General features: G+C 39.9%; 1 protein-coding gene across 5 annotated transcripts in view; it reads left to right on the top strand.

The window, feature by feature from the left end:
* Window positions 1-21,940, top strand: part of Adgrg2 (adhesion G protein-coupled receptor G2) — a 95,452-nt gene that overhangs the window by 25,519 nt on the left and 47,993 nt on the right. For all 5 annotated transcript variants that reach the window (XM_029564787.1, XM_029564786.1, XM_029564785.1 and 2 more), the window contains exon 4: window positions 19,665-19,700. In XM_029564787.1, the coding sequence (XP_029420647.1) occupies window positions 19,665-19,700 (36 nt within the window). The remainder of the gene's footprint in view (window positions 1-19,664; window positions 19,701-21,940) is intronic.

Raw genomic sequence — 21,940 nt, 5'->3', positions numbered from 1 at the left:
GTGGGTGTGGAGACTAGAAGAGGGCATTGGATCCCTCAGAGCTGGAGTTACAAGCATTTGTAGGACACCTGACTTGCTACATGGGTCCTGGGATCTGAACGCCTGTCCTCATGATTGTGCAGAAGGCTCTCTTAACCACTGAACCACCTTAGTCCCTTAGAATTCTCCATAAAGTATATATTCATACAATTTAATGATCACTTTGATAGCACTCACCATGTGCCAGCCACTGCTATGAGCCCTTAAAAAGATCATCTTTTAAAACTCACCCAGTAACCCTTTGAAATTAACATTGCCATTAGCTTGTTTTACAAATAAGAAAATAAGCACAAAAGAGATAAGCAGCTCAACCCTGGGTGGACTAGTTAAAAGAGGTTGCAGAATTATGATTCAAATTCAGGCCCCCTAGCCACAAAGTATGTATGTGTATCATCTCTACTACACTGCTTTCCAGGCTGGCCTCAAACTTACTATGTAGCTGAGACTGACCTTGAAATCCTGATTCTCCTGCTTTCACCTCCCAAGTGCTGAGATTACAACTATGTACTACCGTACCCAGCTTCCCTTCAGCCATCTTAACCCCTCTGTTGTGTGATTCTCAGTTGCTTCTTAGTCATGCTTCTGTATATTCAAAATGATGATAGAATCTTTAATATTGTGAATCCCTGAATGTTGGTTGGTTTAGATCAACCCAGATGCCTCCAAGCCACATCTCCCACTAAAGAGCTTTGGATCGGGGGTGGGCGTTTTTGTTTTCTGTTTTAGTTCAGTATGCCTCGGATTTGATCTCCAAAGAAGGCCTAGAGGACTGACTTGCTACTTCAGTATTGGTTATCATTTGTGCGGTAACGAGTGTCTGCTGTTTGTCCAGCAGTTATGGCTACTGAGAGAACATAATTTCTGATCTAGGGAATTTACACTCCAGTTGGTGGGACATGAGAACAAAACAAATACAATGGAGTCCTACACTGCAAGTCAGTGCTGTAGGAGTCCAATACATGGGCTGCGCCAGAGCTGTGGATTCATCTAGTTAAATACTAAGCCACTTATAGCAGCTGTTATTGATGCATTGATCTATATACCCTTAGTCCACCCAAAAGTTCACTTGTAGACAGTCCCTATTGATGTTGACAGCTTTCAATTGCCTGACTGACAATTATCTGTGCCCAGGAGAGCATACATGACCTATACACAGAATAAGCCAAAAGTGCCAGGGAGTTAAACCCCTCCCCCAAAGCAGTGAGGGATAGGAGGAGCTGATGTTTAAATGTGCCATCTTACTGGGCATAGTAATCCTAGCATACAAGAGGCTGAGTCAGGAGGATGACAAGTTCAGGGTCAGCCAGGGTTACATGGGGGAGATCTTGAGTCCAAACAATGACAAGGAAAGTTTTCTTTTCTTTGTCTTTTAGAGGGACACTGCTGAAGAATGTACTAAATTATCTCCTGGAGTTCCCCAGTTGGATTGTGCCCCCAGTACCCATAGTGGTAACCTGTTTGTTAGTGCCCCCATGATGGGCTTTGCTCTCTTCCCTAGCTCACTTAAAGGCTCCTTCCCTCTGCTTGTTGGGGTCATCTCTGTTTGGAAGCATATCCCCCTCCAAGTTCAGCCAAATACTCCTTCCTCTGTGAAGAGAGTGAAAAAGAGAGAGACAGAGAGACAGAGAGAGAGAGACAGAGACAGAGACAGAGATCATAAACCTCTCTCCCTGGTACTCCATTTTCCCTTTATCCTTTCCTGGTGATACTTGCCATCTGGGATGATGTTCATCATAGACTTCCTGTGCACTCCAGGTCCTTTTGGTACATCTTCAGTGCCAGTCAGGAAAGGAGACTGAAGGCTTGATGGGACGGGCTTGGCAAACAGACTAATGCCTTGAAAACTAATGAGGACTCAGAGCCTGCTCCGGGCCATGCTCTTCTAGTGCTTTATGAACATTATCTCATTTAACACTCTCCAAAACTCTTCACAGTGAGTATTCTTTCACCCTAGTCTACAGATAGAGAAATTAAGTATCAAAGAAATTAAGTCATTTGCTCAGAGACACACAGCTAGGAAGACTTACATGAGAATCTGTAGCCAGTACTATTCACACTCCACCGGCACTGTCAGTAAGTGTCTGAGGATAGAGTGAACCTATTGCTGAGGCCCTGGGATGAAGAGAGGGAGCCCTGCAGTGAGCTACTAGAGAGGAGTGGCTCCCCAGCTCTTGGGCTCTGGGCTGCAAACACAGTAGCTTCACCCCGGAAACCGAAGCTCTTGTCAGCAGGGAAAGGTGGGTCTGACACTCTTGTGAGGCCACCAGTCAACAGAGAGAATCCTGAGACCTCAACAATCTCAGCTGTCTAATTAGAAGACACCTATGGGAGTCATTTTCATTCTACCAGATGCCAAAAAGGACTCTCACAAGTCACTCTGCTCACCTCCAGCCTCTAATTTTCCCAGGCTGGGCTAATGCCATTTTTCCTCTTTGGTCTTTGAAGGAGGTCTTTTAGGTACAACTATTCTGTTTTCCAGAGGATGAGATGACATAATAGTGGAAGATGGTTATAATTTCATTCCTGCAGAATTGTCTTCCCCATTTGGAAAAAAATTACACGTTTGAGCCAGTTTGGTGATCTCATAAGCTATAATCCCAATTTTCTCTCTGGGCTGGGTCTAGCAATCTTTCTGTTCTGCAGGCATTTCCAGCGATAAGTCACTTTACAATTCCCCTTCTCCAAGGATTCACCTTCTTTCATTTTCCCCTCTGATAATTTGCCCCTCTGGGTCTGTTCTTCCTTCAGTGGAATTTGTTAGTGAAACAGGAGGTGGGCTGTCTATTCCTGAAATATTGCCATTTTTCTTCTTTGATATTGCCCTCTACTATCAAACCCAGTGCTTTATCTCCTTTCTTTATCTCTGTCTGTAAAATTAGAAGTATTCACCATGGCATTGATCTGATGCTCAACCAATCTCATAATTCCCCCACATCCTTGCCCCATGCTCAAGCATGAAGTTAACTCCACGGGGCCCTGACTCTCCCTGGCAGGTGGAATAGTGACAAGGAATTATAGAGACTCCCAATAGGTTTGAAGGGAACTAAAAGCAGAAGACACTGTATCCCACTTTCCATTTGAACTCCTTTAAGCACTCCTTGAAGGGACTATATGTTAATATAGGACAAGTGTAGAGGTAAGATGTGGTAAAACAGTACAATTAGACAGAGAGGCCCAGAGATGGTCCTCTATCAAGTCTCTCTCAGCTTTTGTGGGTAGGGATACTAAATGGCCTTATGTCCCTAAGCAGGTAGTTGTGTTGAGAGCCAGGAAGGAGGACAAGGCTGCAAAGTCAATGGCATGAACAACCTCCACAGAAATGAGATGAAGGATGTGACTGACACTTGATGGTGAGATCTAAAGGGAGTTGGACAAGCGGGACAGGAACCTCCAAGGTTAAGTAGGATTTGGAGATAAAAGACTATGGCCCACTAGATGCAGCCTTTAGTACTGGGTACTAATTGAACACTGAGTATGTTTGTTTTTTGGGGGGGTGTCTTTTTGAGACAGGGTCTCCCTGTAGCCCCAGCTGGCCTAGAACTCGCTATGTAGACCAGGCTGGCCTTGAACTCACAGAGATGGGCCTACCTCTGCCTCCTGAGTGATGGGATTAAAGGCATGGGCCACCATGCCTGATTTTCTTATATCTGTGAAAAGTTACTCAACAAAAACAAGTTAAGAAAAGAAGGGTTTATTCTGGCTCACATTTCCAGGGTACAGTACGTTTTGGTGGCAAAGTTATGACAACAAGAGCTTGAGGCAGCTGGTTAAATTGCATCCACAGTCAAGAAACTGAGAGATATGCTCAACTCTCTCCTTTTTATTTAGTCCAAGGCCCCAATCTATGATATGGTGTCACCTACATTTAGGGTGGATCTTCTCAACTCAATTAACCTAATCTAGAAACTCTCTCACAGACATGCTCAGAGGTTTGTTTTCATGGTGATTTTAAATCCCATCAAAATTAACCATTTCTCTGAGGAACACTTCAAGATGAGAGGCCACTTAGAACTTCAGGCTGAACAGTGGATGGATTCACAGATCCAGGCTCTCTTTATCTTGTATTCCATTTCCAGTCTGTATGATATCTTGAGTGCCAGAAGAAAGAGGAGGCAAGCAAAAGCTTGTGCATTTATTTAGCCGACATTGAGATAACCAGGGGCCATTTAGAGCAAAAGAGACACATTTTTTTTTGTATGATGTTGGGGCTTGATCCCAGAGCCCTGTGCATGCTGTATTTGTGTTCTACTGCTGAGTTATATCTCTGTCCCCAACAAAATTATTTTCATTCATCAAATTTAAGGATCCCTTTCTCCTCTACCTCTATAGTGGAAGCTCCATAAAAAAGATGAAGCAATTCTAGACATCAGTGGAAGCTCAGTAATTTTTATTCATTTTTATTGTAGCTGTTATTTCTACAACTCAATTATGTCTATAAACTTTAAAATGTTCTAAAAGTAAGACATAGCAGACACTAGAGATTTATCTGGGCACTACTTGAAATTGTCAAGGGCCATTATCATATCTTGAATTTGACTTTTTCTCTTGGTTTTTACCTATTTAGATCCATGAGCATAAGGATAACAACTTTTCACCCTTGATGTCCTCCACAGCATCTAGTATATAGGAAGTACTCACTCAACTCTGGTTAGATGATTGGCATTGATTTTGATAGTAGACTAAAGCCTAGAAGTATTCTAAAACATGGATCTTTCCCCACAGCTCCTATGATCTTCATGTTATCTGAACCTACTGAGTTCTGATAGAATGCAAGCTATCCCTCCATACGTACATAGACTTCAGTGAGGTGGCTATACCTTGCAAAGGATTCCCATTGAAGGATGTGCTTTCCATCCTCTATAGTATACATGAGCTCAACTGAAGGTCCATTGAGATTCTTTAACAGTCTGACATTCTGTGAGCTCAAACTCCCAATAAGAAGGTGCTCAGATTCCTAATTCATTATCCTGGGATATTGGGGTTCTGCCTTGGATATAATGTCTTTCTGAGACTCCTGTGTAATGTCTGGGTTTCTGATTACTCATGCCAGACACTCAAACTGGCTGTTCATCAGAATCTCCTGGTGAGTTTTAGGAAAGTTTGCCACAAGCATTTACCCCCAGAGATTCTGATGGGGATCTAGAGATGCAGCCTGGGTACTGGGCTTCTTTAAAGTGGCCCAAGTGATTCTAGCAGAACCATTCATCTCCGTAGTCCCATATGAAGACCAACTCTTATTCAAAGCTCCTGTTGTGAATGCGGAAACGTCTTAAAGTCTTCTTTTTTGCATTGATGAGGATTGAATCTGGGGTATTGTACATGTTAGGCAAGTGTTCTATTACTGTTCTACATCCCCAGCTGCAAAGGCATATTTTTTCAGGCTACATTTTTAGCATGAGGAAATTTCAAATGCTTTAAAAGTTAGAATGGAGCTGACAAATATCTTGCTTTCAAAAAAAAATCTAGAGTGGCTCCTTCTGACTTGTAAACTCCCAGGCTGCCAGTACCACCATTCCCTAGCCCCTCGTTGAAGTCTTGGTGTCTCATTGTAGGAACCAGTAGTTATAATTTACACAGAATATCAGTGACAGTAGCAACAGCAACAATTAGACATTTCTATAGGTCTTCATGGTTTACAAAATACCTTGGCATATGTCATCTCACTGAGGTAGAGAAATTTATATTAATCCTCACTTTGCTGATGGGAAGACAGGAGTTTTAAGCAATTAATTAATTTTTTCTTTAAAGTATTTTTATTGAATTTTTGTGCATTTCATACAAAACATCTTAATCATTTTTATACACTCTCCCCCATTTGCATCCCCCATAGCCCCCCCCCACTGGATTTAATGCATTCTGTCATTTATGTTAAAGCCTATCGAGTCAAGTCAGTGTACCCAGATATCCCTCAGTTCAAGTTTATCCACTGAGGTCTAGTCATCTTGTCTAGAGTCACTCCCTTAAAGAAGATCAGCTCTCCCTCACCCAGCAGTAATCAGCTGCCAATAGTTCTTCAGCTAAGATTCTAGCCTGAATTTTTGTCTGCCTGAGTTTACATGTGTCTTCTGCATGCTGGCACCCTTGCTGTAGATTCATATGAGCAATGAATTAATTTTATAGATTTCCCAGAAAGAAGTATCACCAAGATCTAGAAAGAAACTCCCTAGAACTCTGTGTACCAGTCTGCCAAAAGTATTTATTTGGGGTTGGACATTTTGAATCACTTCCAATTTCACACAGCTGGAAAGGAGAGATGATGGGTTTCTAGAACTTATGTTCTTAACCACTTCCCCAATGTTTAGTCACTGAGGCTGTTGAACATGGTTTTTATATGACTTTGCCATGACTCATTCATTCTGGGATGGATTTGTACCCCCAAAGCACTGGGTACAGATTAAAAGAAGCTTGAGGAATGAAAGCAACAGTTCCACTGTTTTAAAGTACTAGGGATTAAATTGATGTTCCAGGGCAGGCATGGTGGTGCACGCCTTTAGGCGCAGTACTTGGAAGGCAGAAGAAGGCATATATCTGTGAGATCGAGGCTAGCCTGGTCTACATAGCAAGTGCCATAGGGGTTACAGGGAGACCCTGTCTCAAAAAGACCAAAAAAAGTTGATGTTCCAAGGCAGCATGTTATTAAAATGTACCTTGAGAGTCAGTACATCCTTATCTCAAGAAATAACAAGAAACATGCTGATCTTGGATGAGATATTATGTTAGTAAGATCACAGCACCATAAAAATCCACCAAGCTGAATTACAGATGCTTTTGCAATGATGTTGTAGCAGTCATATTTAGTCTTTTACACAGTATCCTGTTTGGTTCATAGAGTATAGATTGAAAATTAATTTCATGGGGCTATCATATTTAGTCCAGTATTGAATTATTTTTATATTTTATTTTATTAATTTTTAAATTTTTTTATGTTGGAAAGTTGTTAGCTGCCATGTGGGTGCTGGGATTCGAACCCAGGTCTTCTGCAAGAACAACCAGTGTTCTTAACCACTGAGCCATATCTCCAGCCCCTAGCCCAGAATTGAATTATTTTTAATTTAAAGAAGGAAAGGGTGAAAATACAAAATGAACACCAATCTTGCTTTATTTTAATATTTTATTTATTATTTTTATTTTATGCATGAGTGTATTGTCTGCATGTATGTAAGTGCATCCCTGTTGTGCAATGCCCATGGAGGTCAGAAAAGGTCACTGGAGTCCCTTGGAACTGGAGTTACAAATGGATGTTAGCTACCATATGGGTGCTGGGAATCAAACCTCTGCAAGAGCAGCCAGTGCTCTTAACCACTGAGCTGTCTCTCCAGCCATTAATCTTGCTTTAATATGTAAATTTAAATGGCTTGTGATAATATACTTAATTGAATGAACAAAAACTGGCCACACAGCTGTGTTATCTTTCAACTACATAGAAAATTTTGCTTGCTATTAATATAAAATTTGTTTTGTCATTACACAGATTTGGATACACAGTACCATCTAACAAATTCTGGGGTTTGGGAGAAATAAGCAGGAGAGGATGCATTTGAATTATTGAGGAATTTTCATTTTCAAAGTGGAATTTTAAAATTTCTAGTGAGTTATACAGTATCACTAGGAGTGTGAGTTCTGTTTGAAGCCAAGGGCTCTCTTTTGTTCCCCCACTATAACTTTAGCACCCGAATGCAGTAGGCTTTCCGAAAATTAGAATATAGCTGGGCATGATGGTGCATGCCTTTAATCCCAGCACTCAGGAGGTAGAGGCAAGTGGATCTCTGTAAGATCAAGGCCAGCCTGATCTACATAGCCAGTTCCAGGCCAGCTGGAGCTACAGGAAGACCCTGTCTCAAAAAAGAAATGAGAATACATGAAAAAATACTTTGGGCTAGTCATTTGATGTTTCTTTGATTTGAATTAGATAAACGGTGTTCTCATAGATATTCTCACTAAACAAACATTAGAGACTAGATAATTATAATATTTTATAGTTAGAATGGAAATCATATACATGCAAATCATGAGAGAAACTTCATTATGTTTTAATTACCCTCTACAAATTACTGATGCCACATTATTTTTACAGTGGGGAAATACTTTATTATAGAAAGGTAAACTTCATTCAAGAATGCAGAATTATACAATCTGAATGAATAATAATTACATCATTTGATTTGTATTTATGATAAAATTCTTTGTAAATGTGATATAATTTAATTCAAAGTAGTCAACCCCATTTTTCAGGCAAGGAAATATAAGCAGAAAAATGTTAGAATCTTACTCAAGACAGCCAGGATCTGAACCCAAGTCAGTTTTCCTGGATCACTCAGTCTCTTAGTCACATTGAAGTCTTGGTTAGCAGGCATGCTTGTCTATCCACCAGAAATTAATGGACATTTTAATGACTTTAATCATACAGAAAGGATTACCAAGTCAGAGTCACAGATTGTTAAAATTGCAGTTTCAGATCAGATTTTCAAAGCCCATGACAAGCCAAAGACATTAAAATGAAAAGCCATCAGAACAGAAACCATCAATTGACAAAGACCTAGAGGCCTGATAAGGGTCTTCCACCTACAAATACAACAGCAAAGGTTAAGGGTTAAAACAGGCTTACAAATAGAGGCAACCCAAAAATGCAACTTTTCCAACTAAGTAGGCTTTCCATGCAGCAGGAAGGAATATCTATAATTTTAACCTTTCTTAGTGGTTTTTACTAGTACATAGTTATTTACAGAACTATCGGTCGCATGGTAATCCTATCTTCGAGGGTCCTGGAAGAATGGTGGTCTGGATGTTTGCTGGGAGCAAATCTGGGGGGGTGACTCACAGAGAAAGGAGGCGTCCTTGTCAATGTCATGACTACAGACAAAAGATAAAATGATGGCTGGTGAGAGTTTTCTCATTAATCTTGTCCCACCGTTATTTTAATGGGCATTAGTTACTGAATAGCACCCTCTTAATCTGATATGGCACACAGTAGCTGGCATAATACCCAAGCTTGTTTCTTCCTCAGTTCCAAAATTAGACCACATTTCTCAGCCCTCTTTTTAATTACCAGTGACCATGTGAACAGTGATAAATTCTGACCAACAGATGTGAACAGAAGTCATGTGTGCCACTTCTGGGCCTATACATTAAAAACCTCCCATCTGACTCCCCTCACTCTCTTTCCCTGATTGTCACCTAGATGCTGCTGTCCAAGCAAATTTGGAATATTCACAGTAAAGCAATCAGTGACCCTGTCAATCTGGGTCCCTGAATGACACACCTCCTCACAACTCCTCTGCCCTCAGTCCTCTGCTTTAGCTTACTGATTGGACTTTATAAATGGAAAACAAACACATTTCTTTATGGCTGTTAGGATTCAGAGTTTATTAAAGCAGCTTATGTCACCCTAACTAACTGTCCCCTTCTGGCAAGGATTATTGGTATGTCTCATTCTGCCATTGAGGGTAAATTGGAGTAGATTTCCTTCTTGAAATCATATAAGAACCCAAGTTCAGGGCTGGGTGTGGTAGCACATGTCTTTAATCTCATCACTCAGGAGACAGAGGCAGGCAGATCTTTGAGAATTCAAGGTTGGCCTGGTCTACATAGCAAGTTCCAGGCCAGCCAGGGCTATATAGTGAAATCCTGTCTCAGAAAACCAAAATAAGAAAAAAAAAGGGATCCTAGATTCACATACTCCAGAGAAACTATAAGAATTTCTTATGGGGCTGGAGAGATGGCTCAGCGGTTAAAAGCACTGACTACTCTTGCAGAGGTCCCGGGTTCGAGTCCCAGCACCCACATGGCGGCTATGAAAATCCTTAACTCCAGTTCCAGGGGAATCCAAAGCCCCCTTCTGACCTCCGGCATTGTACGACACAGGTGCACTCACATACATGCAGGCAATACACTCATACACATAAAATAACTAACTAACTAACTAAATAAATAAATAAATAAAATATTTAAAAAATAATTTACTGTGATCACTACTGAGATTCCCATAGTTCAAGTTAGAGTTGTTTGAGGGTAGAAAGCTCCACCAGAGCCCCCTACTCCCTTTGCACCAAGCCAGGTCACTGTGATGACCACAGTGGGACAAAAGGTTAAAAGTTCTAGGTCCTGGACTTTATAGGGTCAAATCCTAACCTCTGAACTTAACAGGGTATTTACCTTATGCTTGAGTTCTCTTTTCCATAATGTGTCAATACTTATCACAAAGAGTTTTGTCACTGAATACATGTGAAATAGATGCTTGTAAATGCATCTGACACATTGTAAGAATTTAGTGAAAACAACAAACCATTATCATTACAGACCAGAATTGTCTGCTAGGAATTTTTGTGATGATAGAAGTGGTGCATATCTGTGCTGCCCAGTACAGTGACCACCAGTCACATGTGACTATTGAACATTTGAACTTTGACTAGGGCACTGCGACTGTTTTTTAAATTATTTAGGTAATTTAAATTGCTTTTAGAAAAAAATACAAGTTTATTTAGTACACTGCAGCAATAACAGGGGCATGGCAGCAACAGACGAAGTGTCTGCCTAATTAAATAGCTAATATAAACTTAAATTGCCACATATGGCTGGTGACTGCCATGTTGGATAGCACAGCTATAGATTATTTACTCATTGTCTCAGAAGTTTCCTATTTCAAACTGTATAAGCCAGGTTCAATCATGTAAGACAATAAAGTGTCCCCCTCTGTCCCCCCACCCTGCCTTCCCTCCCTCCTTTACCCCCACCAACCCCCCACAAGGGATTTCCTACTGGAAATTTACATCATTAGAGCAGGCAGGTGGGAAGGGAGGGTGAATGTAAGATGGGAGAACAAGAATAGCAAGAAGGAAGCCATAGGCATGAATTATAGTACATGAGAATAAAATGAGCCCCATGTTGGTTCTTGCTGCCCTTGACCTTGGTGGTATGGATGTCCTGCAGAAATATAACGCTTCATCACGAATTTAAGTATACATCTGACCCAGAAGTTTCGCAGATGAAATATCCAGAGGAAAGTGAAGCAGTTATAGGTCTAGTTCGTTCATAGTAATAGGGTGAGGCCGCTGGTAATTGTCATTGTTTGAGCTACACAATGGCTGATGATCCATGTCTTCCTAGATCTCCCTATGAAGCTCTCTTGAAATTCATATTCACTAGACACATGAAGGAAAGGGAATTCTGAGAAGTACAGTTAGCCTAGCCAAGATGATACATCATAAAACCAGTGTGCATATAGAATGCCAAAGAGTTCGATTTTGTATCTGTTAATAATTTGAAATAAAATAGGATGCTCACATCTCCCAAGGCTCTGTTCAGTTATTTCACTTCCACAGCTGGCCCAAAGATAGTAAAAAGATCCTTTCAGTCATCTAGGATTATCTTTTAGAGGTAAGATTATGAATATCTTAATGTTTTTCATTATATTTTTCTGTACTTTATAATTTTCTCCACATAACCACATATAATAGTTATAATTTGAAACAATATTTTTATTAACTATGTATTTAGAGATAGGATCTCATTATGTAGTCAAGACTGGTTTGAAACGCAAGATCTTTCTATGTCGGCCTCTCAGGACCTAGGATTACAGATATATGCTATCATGCCTGACTTGGGAAAAATATTAATATTTTAGAAGCGAGACCATGAGCCTAAGGGAGACTGCATTCCATGAACAACCTAAAATAATCTTGATTAGATGTTCATTTTATTTTCTTCATTGAAACTTCACCTGTTCTTGACTTTATACAAAACTTATGAAACATAAGTTCTTTCTTATGTGTATGAGTATTTTACCTGTACATATGTAAGTGCACCTGTATGGTACAATGCCTGTAGAGGTCCAAAAAGGGCACTGGATCCCCTGGAACTGTTATTAATGGATGATTGTTATACACCATGTGGGTGCTGGGAACTAACCCAGGGTCTTCTGCGAGTGCAACCAGTGCTCTTAAGTGCTGATCCATCTCTCCAGCCTGAAACCTAAGTTCTTAAGCTGTGGTCATCATAGTTTTCTGAAGCGCTCTGCCTCTCTACTCACATGTTTCCAAAGCTATCCTACAGATGTTTTCAAAACTGGAAGCAAATAACTAAAGGAAAAAGGAACTGGGGCTGGAGAGATGGCTCAGCGGTTAAGAGCACTGACTGCTCCTGCAGAGGACCTGGGTTCAGTTCCCAGGACCCACATGATGGTTAACAACCATCCATAACTCTAGTTCCAGGGGAATCTGATGCCCTCTTCTGACCTCCGTGGGCACTGCACTATACAGGTGCGGTTACATACATACAGGCAATAAAAAAGTAAATAAGACACTATTTTAATAAACGAAACTGAGGTCAAAGTCTTGCACATAATGGGAAGAAATCATTTTTAGACAAGTCACTGAGAAAAGGAGGACTGGAGAGAGCCCCAGTGTATTAATGACTGACAGGAATGGTACTTACTGTGTATTACTTCTGGCATTTTCATAGTACAGCCTGCTATGCAGATGGCATGACTTATTGAAGATCTTCACTATATAGTGTGGAAGGCTTACTTCATATGGTTGTTACGAGAGCTAAGTAAAAATATTTATGTAGCTCCTGGCTGTATCAATGCTATATAAATGCTTGTTAATGAAAAACTCTCCCTTTGGGAACTATACTCTTACCAGAAAAATAAATGCCTAAGAATACATATGTAAAATTGTATTTTATTTCAAGGAATGTATAGCTACCCCCAAATCTATCTCTTAGACCCTTGAGGGAGGGATGGTCCTTAAACCACTGAAATACTTAAGGCCAGTTCTGGAAGATAGAGGATCACCATCTTCCCATTGTGGCCAAAGCCCACCTAGAATGCCTGACCATTTTTTCTTTGCGAAGTTCCATCAGCTAAGGGCTAAAGTTTTCTCTAGTGATGTCATTATTAATCTTTTAATAAATATGTTATGTAAGAGCAGTGTGATGTGAGACAGTCACAGCTCAAGTAAACATGCTTTGGATGTGCCAAATTAAGAATGCTTTTATTTATCTTTTTGCTCATGTAGTAAAATTTGAAAATTTAGTCTATAAAAGAGTATTTGTTATTCCAAGTCCTGCAAATCCAATATAATGACAGAAAAATATTGTCTTGTTTAGGGTTCCCATATAAGAGTGCCTAGGCGTGGTGGCCTGTTTTTCAATCATCTCTCTATGGAATAGTAACTCAATCCAGAGGAAGACTGCCACTGGATTACAAGTTTCAGTTAGGTCGAAAATATTCATGCTAGGGGGCCTAGTTGTATCCTTTTCAAGTCCATTTCTAGAAGAGAAACCTTTATTTTCCCCCCATCCAATTTAGGGGCTGATGTGTTAAAAGTAAAGACTCATTGGCATTACCACAGTCAACTTTAAGACAACCATCTCACATTTGAAGTTGGTCCTACTTAGCTTTCTATTGCTGTGATAAAACACTCTGAACAAAAACTTGGGAGGGGCTTATTTTAGCTTACAATTCCCAGGTCACAATCTATCACTAGGGAAGCCATGGCAGGAACTCATGGCGGGAACCAAGAGACAGGAACTGAAGCACAGACCATGGAGAAACCCATGCTCAGCCTGCTTTCTTATATAATATAGGCCCACCTGCCCGGGGATGCTACCACCCACAGAGGCTGGGAACTCCTATACCAACCCGCAGTCAAGAAAATGCTCCACAGGAACACCCACAGGCCAATCTGATGGGCGTTCCTTCCTCAGTTGAGGCTCTCTCTTCCCAGGTGTGTCAAGTTGACAACTGAAGCTGTCCAGCACAAAGTCTTAATGTCTACCACCATGTTTAATAGCAGAGAGGAACATGAACACTCCAGAAACACCTAGATATGGCCTTGAAGAACTTATGTGCAAGAAGTTTGTTCAGAAGGTGGTTACAGGGAGAAGGGAGGGACCATAAGACAAAGGAGAGCAGGAAATAGTGGGGCTATTATTGAGGTTTTAACTGCAGGCAATGGGGACTCATAATTGCTGACTTCACATAGCTTTTATATGAATTTGAATGGAAATTTTAGCACACATTTGTAAGCTCTGTTATGTGATCTTTCTGCTGTGATTAGCAGTCATAACTGCTACTCCACACTTCACATTTGGAGTAATAGTCATCCAAGAAGGAGTCTCAAGTCTTCACAAACTCTGCCTGAGTCGTTTTACCTCATGCTCAGGTCCATTCTCTAGTCATTCCTTCCTGTGCTTTGCCTCACAAGGATCAAGCCCTTGCCAACTGGCATTCAGGTAGGTTTCGCCAACAAGTGGCGATGGAAAAGAGAATGGAATGCTGGGGGAAAAGAAAAGGTGGCGTGTTTATCTTTCTCAGACTGGTGTCCTCCATGACTGCTGTCTCATGAGACAGCCCCCATCTCTCTGTGGTCTCAGCTTCTGCTTTGTGTCTCTCTTCCCTGAGATCTAGAATTTCATGTCCCTTCTTCTTCCTCCAGTTCTAGAAGTGGCAACAGCTTTCTAGTATTGCTGACCTTTGGATTGTTCCAGCCCTCCACCTTTGCACTGTTTCTCTCAGTTAATTTTCTCCTCTTTGTCGAACTGTCATGGGTTCCTAATTTGATCCCTGACTGATAGAGATCTCCTTTCAATTAATTAATTAATTAATTGTTTGTGTTAGGAATCAAACACAGGGTCTTACTCCATTATGATAGAAATTTCTTAATGAGTTTGTCAGTCACTTAAAAAATGTTTTTTTAATAGCTACAAGATACATCACGATGCTGGCCTGGACTGCCGAGGATAATAGACGAAGTATCAAGTTACTTGGCAGCTTGGGAAAGCAAGACATACAGTATGCTATGGTTAGAATGCCCCCATCCAAAACTCATGTTGGTATTCAATTGCCTTTGTAATACTTTCGAAAGGTGGAACCTTTGAGAAGTGATTAGGTCATGAGGGCCTTACCCTCTTGAATGATCAATGCCATTCTCACTGTAGTGAGTTGGTTATCAGTCTCTTGTGACTTCATTTGTCTTTCTTCTATGTATGACACAGCAGGAAGACCCTTAGCAGATGCAGCCCCTCAATTATAAACAACAAGCTTTTACTTTTTATAGTTTACCTAGCCCAAGACATAGTAGAAATGTTAAAGAACATATCAAAATGTCAAGTAAATGGCACAGACAATAAATACTTTAAGATATAAAGAGGAGACAGCCATCTCTGTCAGTTTCTGTAGCCAAAGAATACTATAGAGGGCCAAGGAATAGACATAAAGGTATAATCTTTTTAAACTCCCAGTTTTAAAAGACAAGGTTAGATCTTAAATGGCATAAAGGACTTTGCAGAGGTAATTAGTGTGAAATGACCATGAGATGATCAGAGACGACCTGGGCAAACCCAGTCAAATCATGAGAGAGTGAAAAAAAGTGACAGAGGAAGTGAGTCAGAGGGAAGGCACATGAGAACTCCCCTCTCCAATCATTGCTGACTTTGACAACAGAAGAATAAGACATGAGGTAAGAAGCATGACTGTGAGATTCAGAATGGCCTTCAGTCTACAGCCAACAAAAAATACAAGGATCTCAATCCTACAGCTCCAAGGAACCATAGTTGACTGATAACCCAAATAAGCAGGAGATGGATTCTTTGCTAGAGCCCCCCAGATAGGAATGTAGATTATCAACCTGATGTTAGTGTGGTAAGTTGTGTAGTAGATTTCTGACCTACAAAACTCTATGATAACAAACTTATGCTGTAAGTCACAAGGTTTATGGTAATTTGTCAGAGCTGCAACAGGAGATGGATACATTGAATTTTGTATTGAATTAGTTAATTAACCAATGTTAGCAGCAATACTATTACGTTCAAGAATAGATCAAGTTTCAAAATTATATGGAGCAATGAGGGCTGAGTGCTTGGATATATTGAGTTGGAGAGGCAATGACATGGCAATACTAGGACCACACTTAGCCATGTGACAGAATTTAGGAGGTGGTGGTAATAACATTGAAAAAAAGTGCCAAGGAGGTGACACAGGGAAAGACTCTCCATCCAAGGGGCTATTGTCTTGAGTTTTCAATTCTTCTGGTTCTGTTTGACTTCCATTCTAAATGTATGTTCACTATAATTGGAATATATGGACTTTGTTTTTAAAAATCATCAGAGTCAAGCCGGGCGTGATGGCACACGCCTTTAGTCCCAGCACTCAGGAGGCAGAGGCAGGCAGATTTCTGTAAGTTCAAGGCCAGCCTGGCCTACATAGTGAGTTCCAGGCTAGTTGGGGCTACAGGGAGACCCTGCCTCAAAAAGACCCCCAAAAGTCATTAGAGTCATATTAAGTAAATTTCAAAGACAGATTCCAATAATTTTATTTATGGATTTAAATCATGATAAATAAATGAGTAATACTTTAAGATTTGCTTTGTAGGTTTTCAAAGAAAAATCTGAAAAACTTTAAATGTTTTTCCTTTCTTTGTTTATGAAACTTTTTAACAATGCAAATATTTTGTGTTCTATAAGTGACATGGAGTTCAAATATAAGACTCATTCGAAGTGACAACCCTGTCTTTATTGTAAGTGGGAAATGAATGGGGGAGAGCCCCAGACAAACCCAGGCTGGTAGTTAGGGACATGTAAAGCAATGGGAGGGGGCATGTATTGCTATGTCAGATTAGGAAGGGTAATGTGAACATTATACTGAAAGTTCTGAGATAGAAAAAGTGAATAAATGTCCATTACTGAGCTGTTTAATTCACTAGATTCCTTCCTTTCATCAAAGTATATCACTATCCTAGTGAGAGCTACCATCATCATAGAAGCAAGCTCTAGCCTGTACTAAAATTCAACATCTATTTTTTTTCTTTTCTTTTGTTTTTACATTTTTGATTTCAGATAGGGTAACCCTCTGTAGACCAGGCTGTCCTTGAACTCACCATCCTCCTATTTTAGCCTCCCAAGTGCTGGGATTTCAGGTGTGTATTAGCACACCATCCTCAACATGTATAACGTGATCAAGTTTTAGTGCCTGATTGTGAGGCCACACCTCTAGCCTGCCTATCCATGTGCTGTATGGGTCTCCCAGGAAACTCCCATTTCTACTATGGCTCTTCTCTTATTCTAAAATGGCCTATTTCCTCTAACACCTATGAAAGAGATGAAACTCAAATCAGCCCCTTTTTCTGTGATGTCAAAAGATTTGGCCATAGGAAAGGTTGAAATCATTGGGTCTACTGCCAGCCAAACTTGTCAAGGAAGGAGTTTTAGTCCTTAGCATCAAAACACATTTATTTGTGCCTATCCATTATGTCAAAATACCATTAACAGGAATGGAGAGATGGCTCGTCAGTTAAGTGCACTGGTTACTCTTGCAGAGGACCTGGGTTCAGTTCCCAACACCAACACAGCAACTAACAACTGTCTGTAACTCCAGGTCCAGGGAATTTCATGCCCTTTTCTGGCCTCCACCGGTATTGCATAGCATGGGTGCACTTACATGCATGCAGGCAAAACACTCATCCCCATAAAATAAAAATAAATACATTCAAAAAAACACTAAAAAGAATTACTGTTCTGTAATTTTTAAAATTTGTTTATAAGATACTACTTCATGTGAGTGAACATTTACAGGAGTGACAGTCTTGTGTACAGCAAAGAGTAGTACAGATTGGTTCAAGTTGTCTTTAGGTTATTTGTTTATCTGTTTGGGGGTTTTGTGGGGATTTTTTGGAGACAGGATCTTCTTGTAGCCTCAGCTGGCCTGGAACTCCCTATGTAGTCCAAGCTGGCTTCCATCTCACAGAGATCGAACTGCCCCTGCCTTCCTAGCTCTGTGATTAAAGGCATGAGCCACTACGCCTTTTTAGGTTATTTTGACAATCAAATTTCTTGGAATTCCTGAAAGAAATTCCAAGCCTGTATGCAAAAATCTAGGATTGGTTGCAATCGTGAATAATTGTCCATATCAAAATCCTTAAAAGGAAATTTTAGGACAAATTTAAAGATAAAAATATAGCTAAATGGTGCATTTAATCAGTGAAATGCTAGATAGCAATCAAATTGTTTAATGATACAAGACAATTTTCAGGATATACTAACATAAGAAAAACCAACTTATACATACTTTATGTGATTTGATCCTTATTATCATGCATATAAATATATGTGCGCATATATTCATATACTTATATACAGAACAATATATGCTCAAATATTGTCATTTATCTCTGGGTGGTATAATTATATGTGGGTTTTATTTTCTTCTTTTATCTGTTATTTCAGAAGTTTCTCCAATAAGCATGTATTATTTTTAAGATATATTTCTTTGGGGCTGGAGAGATGGCTTAAGGTTAAGAGCACTGACTGCTCTTGCAGAGGACCTGGGTTTGATGCCCAACACCCATATGGCAGATAACAACCATCTGTACCTCCAGTTCCTGGGAATCTGACGCCCTCTTCTGACCTCTGTGGACATTGCATGACACTGGTACACTTACATACATGCAGGCAATACACTCATACACACTAAATGAAAATAATAAATAGAATATTTTAAAAATAAAAAAGATATTTTTATTTTATGTATATGTGTATATGCACTATATGCATGAAGGTGCTAATGTGGTCCGAAGAGAGCATTGGATCCTCTGGGACTGGAGTTTCAGGAAGTTGTGAACTGTTCAATGTGGGTGCTGGGAAATGAACCCAGGACCTCTACAAGAGCAGTAAGTGCTCTTAACCACTGAGCCATCACTCCAGTCCCAAGCTGAATTATTCTTCAACAGAAGAAAATCGAATTACTTTTCTTTTAAGGGATCTGAACATTTTTCCAAAACAAAAAAACTCAGTAACTCTTGTAGCTTACACATTCAGAAGGTGACTGATCTAGTCCAACTCATAAGAGAGTCATGGCATAATAAGCATAAAGTCTGTGTTAAAGAAAGCACAGTTAGTAAAAGTTAATTCACGCAGATGTACTCATTTCTTTCTACATATTTAATGAACATTGATCAACAACTTAAATTCTTAGCCATCTCCTTAGTTTGAAATGCACCAAACTGTTATATAACATAGTATAAACAGTGCCATCTGTAGTTAAAATTTGGGGGCCTGGTGAAATGGCTCAGTGTATAAGGGTGCTTGTTGTAAAAGCAAGATGACCTGAGTTCAAATCCCCATCACATATGTCAAAACTCAGCATGGTCTCATGTGCTTCTAACTCCAGCACTGGGGGTCAGAGATAGATCCTAGGAGCTTGCTGCCCTGCCCGCCTTGCTGAAACAGTGGGCTTCAGGTTCAGTGGGAAACCCTGTCTCAAAAAGAAAAGAAAAAGGTAAGGTTAAGTGCATATGCATGCATAGGCACTCCCTCCCCCCCACAAGTCTGCATAAACTATACGCCACACGCACACACACGCACACACACGCACACACACGCACACACACACACACACACACACACGAAAAGAGTTAAAAACTGGAAGAACTGCTTCACCAAAAACCCGTCTTTGTAGAGAACTAACTGAAAAGAAATACTAATCAGTGTTGAAAATAATGGTGAATTAACATGCTGCCCTCTTTTGGTGGTTATTTGCAGCTCAATTTTCATTCATTTTCATTAAAAATGTTAATCTCCTACAAATATGTGAGCAAACTTAACTAATACTAAATCACCATTTTCCTTGACAGAAAATGCTGATAATTCCAGTTTATTACCACCTTCTGGTAAGGCTTATTTTTATGACTTTGGGAAATTTCAAGAAAATGTTACTCTAAAAGTTCTCAATGCAGTATGGCATATGGTCAGATACAAGAAAATAGTTTTCCTCTAAACAGCTTGATTCAATTGCCATTAAACATACACCTTGAAGACCAATAGCAACCACAGACAAGAAGACAGATATATTGATCTGTCCATATTGCTTGGCAAAGCTGGAGAATAAATCACTGGGAAAGAAATCATGAGTTTTCATTATGGTAGCTGCTTAAGTTCTTTGGTTATGTGTGGTATTCTAGCTCACAAGTCTAAACAGCATCAAGAACTTAAATGTGCTGAATTTTCTTATATTTACCGGATAAGAGGTTCTCTTATATGTATTCCTCCAATACCTTCACTGAATGAATTTTTCCCCAAAGACTTCAAAAAGCTTAGAACTTACTATAATGGGAAGACAAAGGAGTTAAAGAGAAATTTATAGCTAGAACCTATAGGAACTGAGAACAGTACTCTAAATTGAGACTAATAACTGGAACTGAGTGTCCTTAGAGATAAGTGGTTTAACACCATCCTTTAGCTGATGACAGAACAAAGCCTAGAGCTGCTGAATAGCTTGTCTAAGATCTCACAGCTTCTTGCTGCACATCACACAAGAGCAGCACATGGTTTCTCTGATTCCTGCTTCTGTATTCTCACTAGTATACCATATATCCTAGAACTGCTATGAGTCAATTCGCATTCCACCCTCAGTTGTATGAAAATGAACTTCTATTGCTTTTCATTCATTTGTTTAAATAATAGCAATCATTTCCCATGCCTGGGAGTGTTCAGACATCTTCCCATTCCTCTCAGCATAGGAATCATTATATTCGTGTTCTATATGAGGAAACAGTCTCAACAGGGGAAAATTGGATCACATTTACACATTCTCTGAAACCAGTCTGTCTGTTGGAGTTTCAATTTAGCCACCATCCTCCTACATCCATTGCTAACTTGGGGTTTGGGCCAGTGCCTTAACATTTCTATGCCTCAGTTTCCTCCTTTGTAAATTAGGAAATACAAAGGTGCCTGCTTCATAGGGTATTCATAAAGATGAAATAAGACGCTATGAATGCCTGGTATAGAGTGAAAACATGACTGTCATTGGTATGAGTTATTAAGTCATGGACTGAAGATTCAAACCCTAGACTGCAAGCCATCAAAGCCCATGCTCTATTGGCCATGTCAGTTTGTTCCCCAGTTGTTAATCTTGCAGGGCCCAACACACTAGAATATTTTTCTTCCAAATGAATAGCTTTCAGCAAACTCAGTGGTGGTAATGTCTTCAAAATCATTCCTACATGGAATGGTAAGCAGGGCTTTGTGAATACACACTGCTTCTAGTCCCAGCCTGGCTTCTGGATGCCCTGGTGGTAGAGCTACACAAACAGGATTGTAGGACCCAATGTTGAGTCAAGGGAGAAAGGCAGCTGTGCCCTCAGGACTCTGCTTTGAATTGTGTCACCATTCATCAACATTCAAAAGAGTTACTAGTTATTCATTAAAACACAGCTCTGATCAATTATTTTACTCTGCATTGAAAGCAAAGGAGTCCATATCCACACTTTTACAGGAATTGCTCAGGACCAGTGTTACTCCTCAAGAAATATTCTTGGTAATTGTTTAAAAGAATAAATATAGTAAGTGACAAAATATGAAAGCAATAATGTGGGACAGAGAGACAGAGTGTGTGTGTGTGTTAGCCAACGCATGAGCAGTCTGAAAAAGGCCAGCCAAGTGCCTTGACACACCCAGATTTTGTCCATACCAGCTGAAAACCAAGCTCCCTACTGTAAGATTTGTTTTAGTTACAAAATGTTTGCATTTTGCCTCATGTTTAGGTAGACATCAAGCCACTGGATCTTTTAAATATTTAAACATGTGAAATGTGTGTAGTAGATTGATTTCCTAGCATAAGTGGAGTCATTCCACAGGAAATTTATAACGTAATTGATTTTTTGTCCATACCAGCTGAAAACCAAGCTCCCTACTGTAAGATTTGTTTTAGTTACAAAATGTTTGCATTTTGCCTCATGTTTAGGTAGACATCAAGCCACTGGATCTTTTAAATATTTAAACATGTGAAATGTGTGTAGTAGATTGATTTCCTAGCATAAGTGGAGTCATTCCACAGGAAATTTATAACGTAATTGATTTTTTTAAAAAGCAACCATCCTTTAAAATAGCTTACCAGGAAAATCAGTTAGGT

The sequence above is a fragment of the Nannospalax galili genome, unplaced genomic scaffold (assembly GCF_000622305.1).
Source record: "Nannospalax galili isolate Female #2095 unplaced genomic scaffold, S.galili_v1.0 scaffold217, whole genome shotgun sequence".
In the NCBI taxonomy this organism is placed as follows: domain Eukaryota; kingdom Metazoa; phylum Chordata; class Mammalia; order Rodentia; family Spalacidae; genus Nannospalax; species Nannospalax galili.
This window is presented reverse-complemented; position numbering and strand designations above follow the sequence as displayed.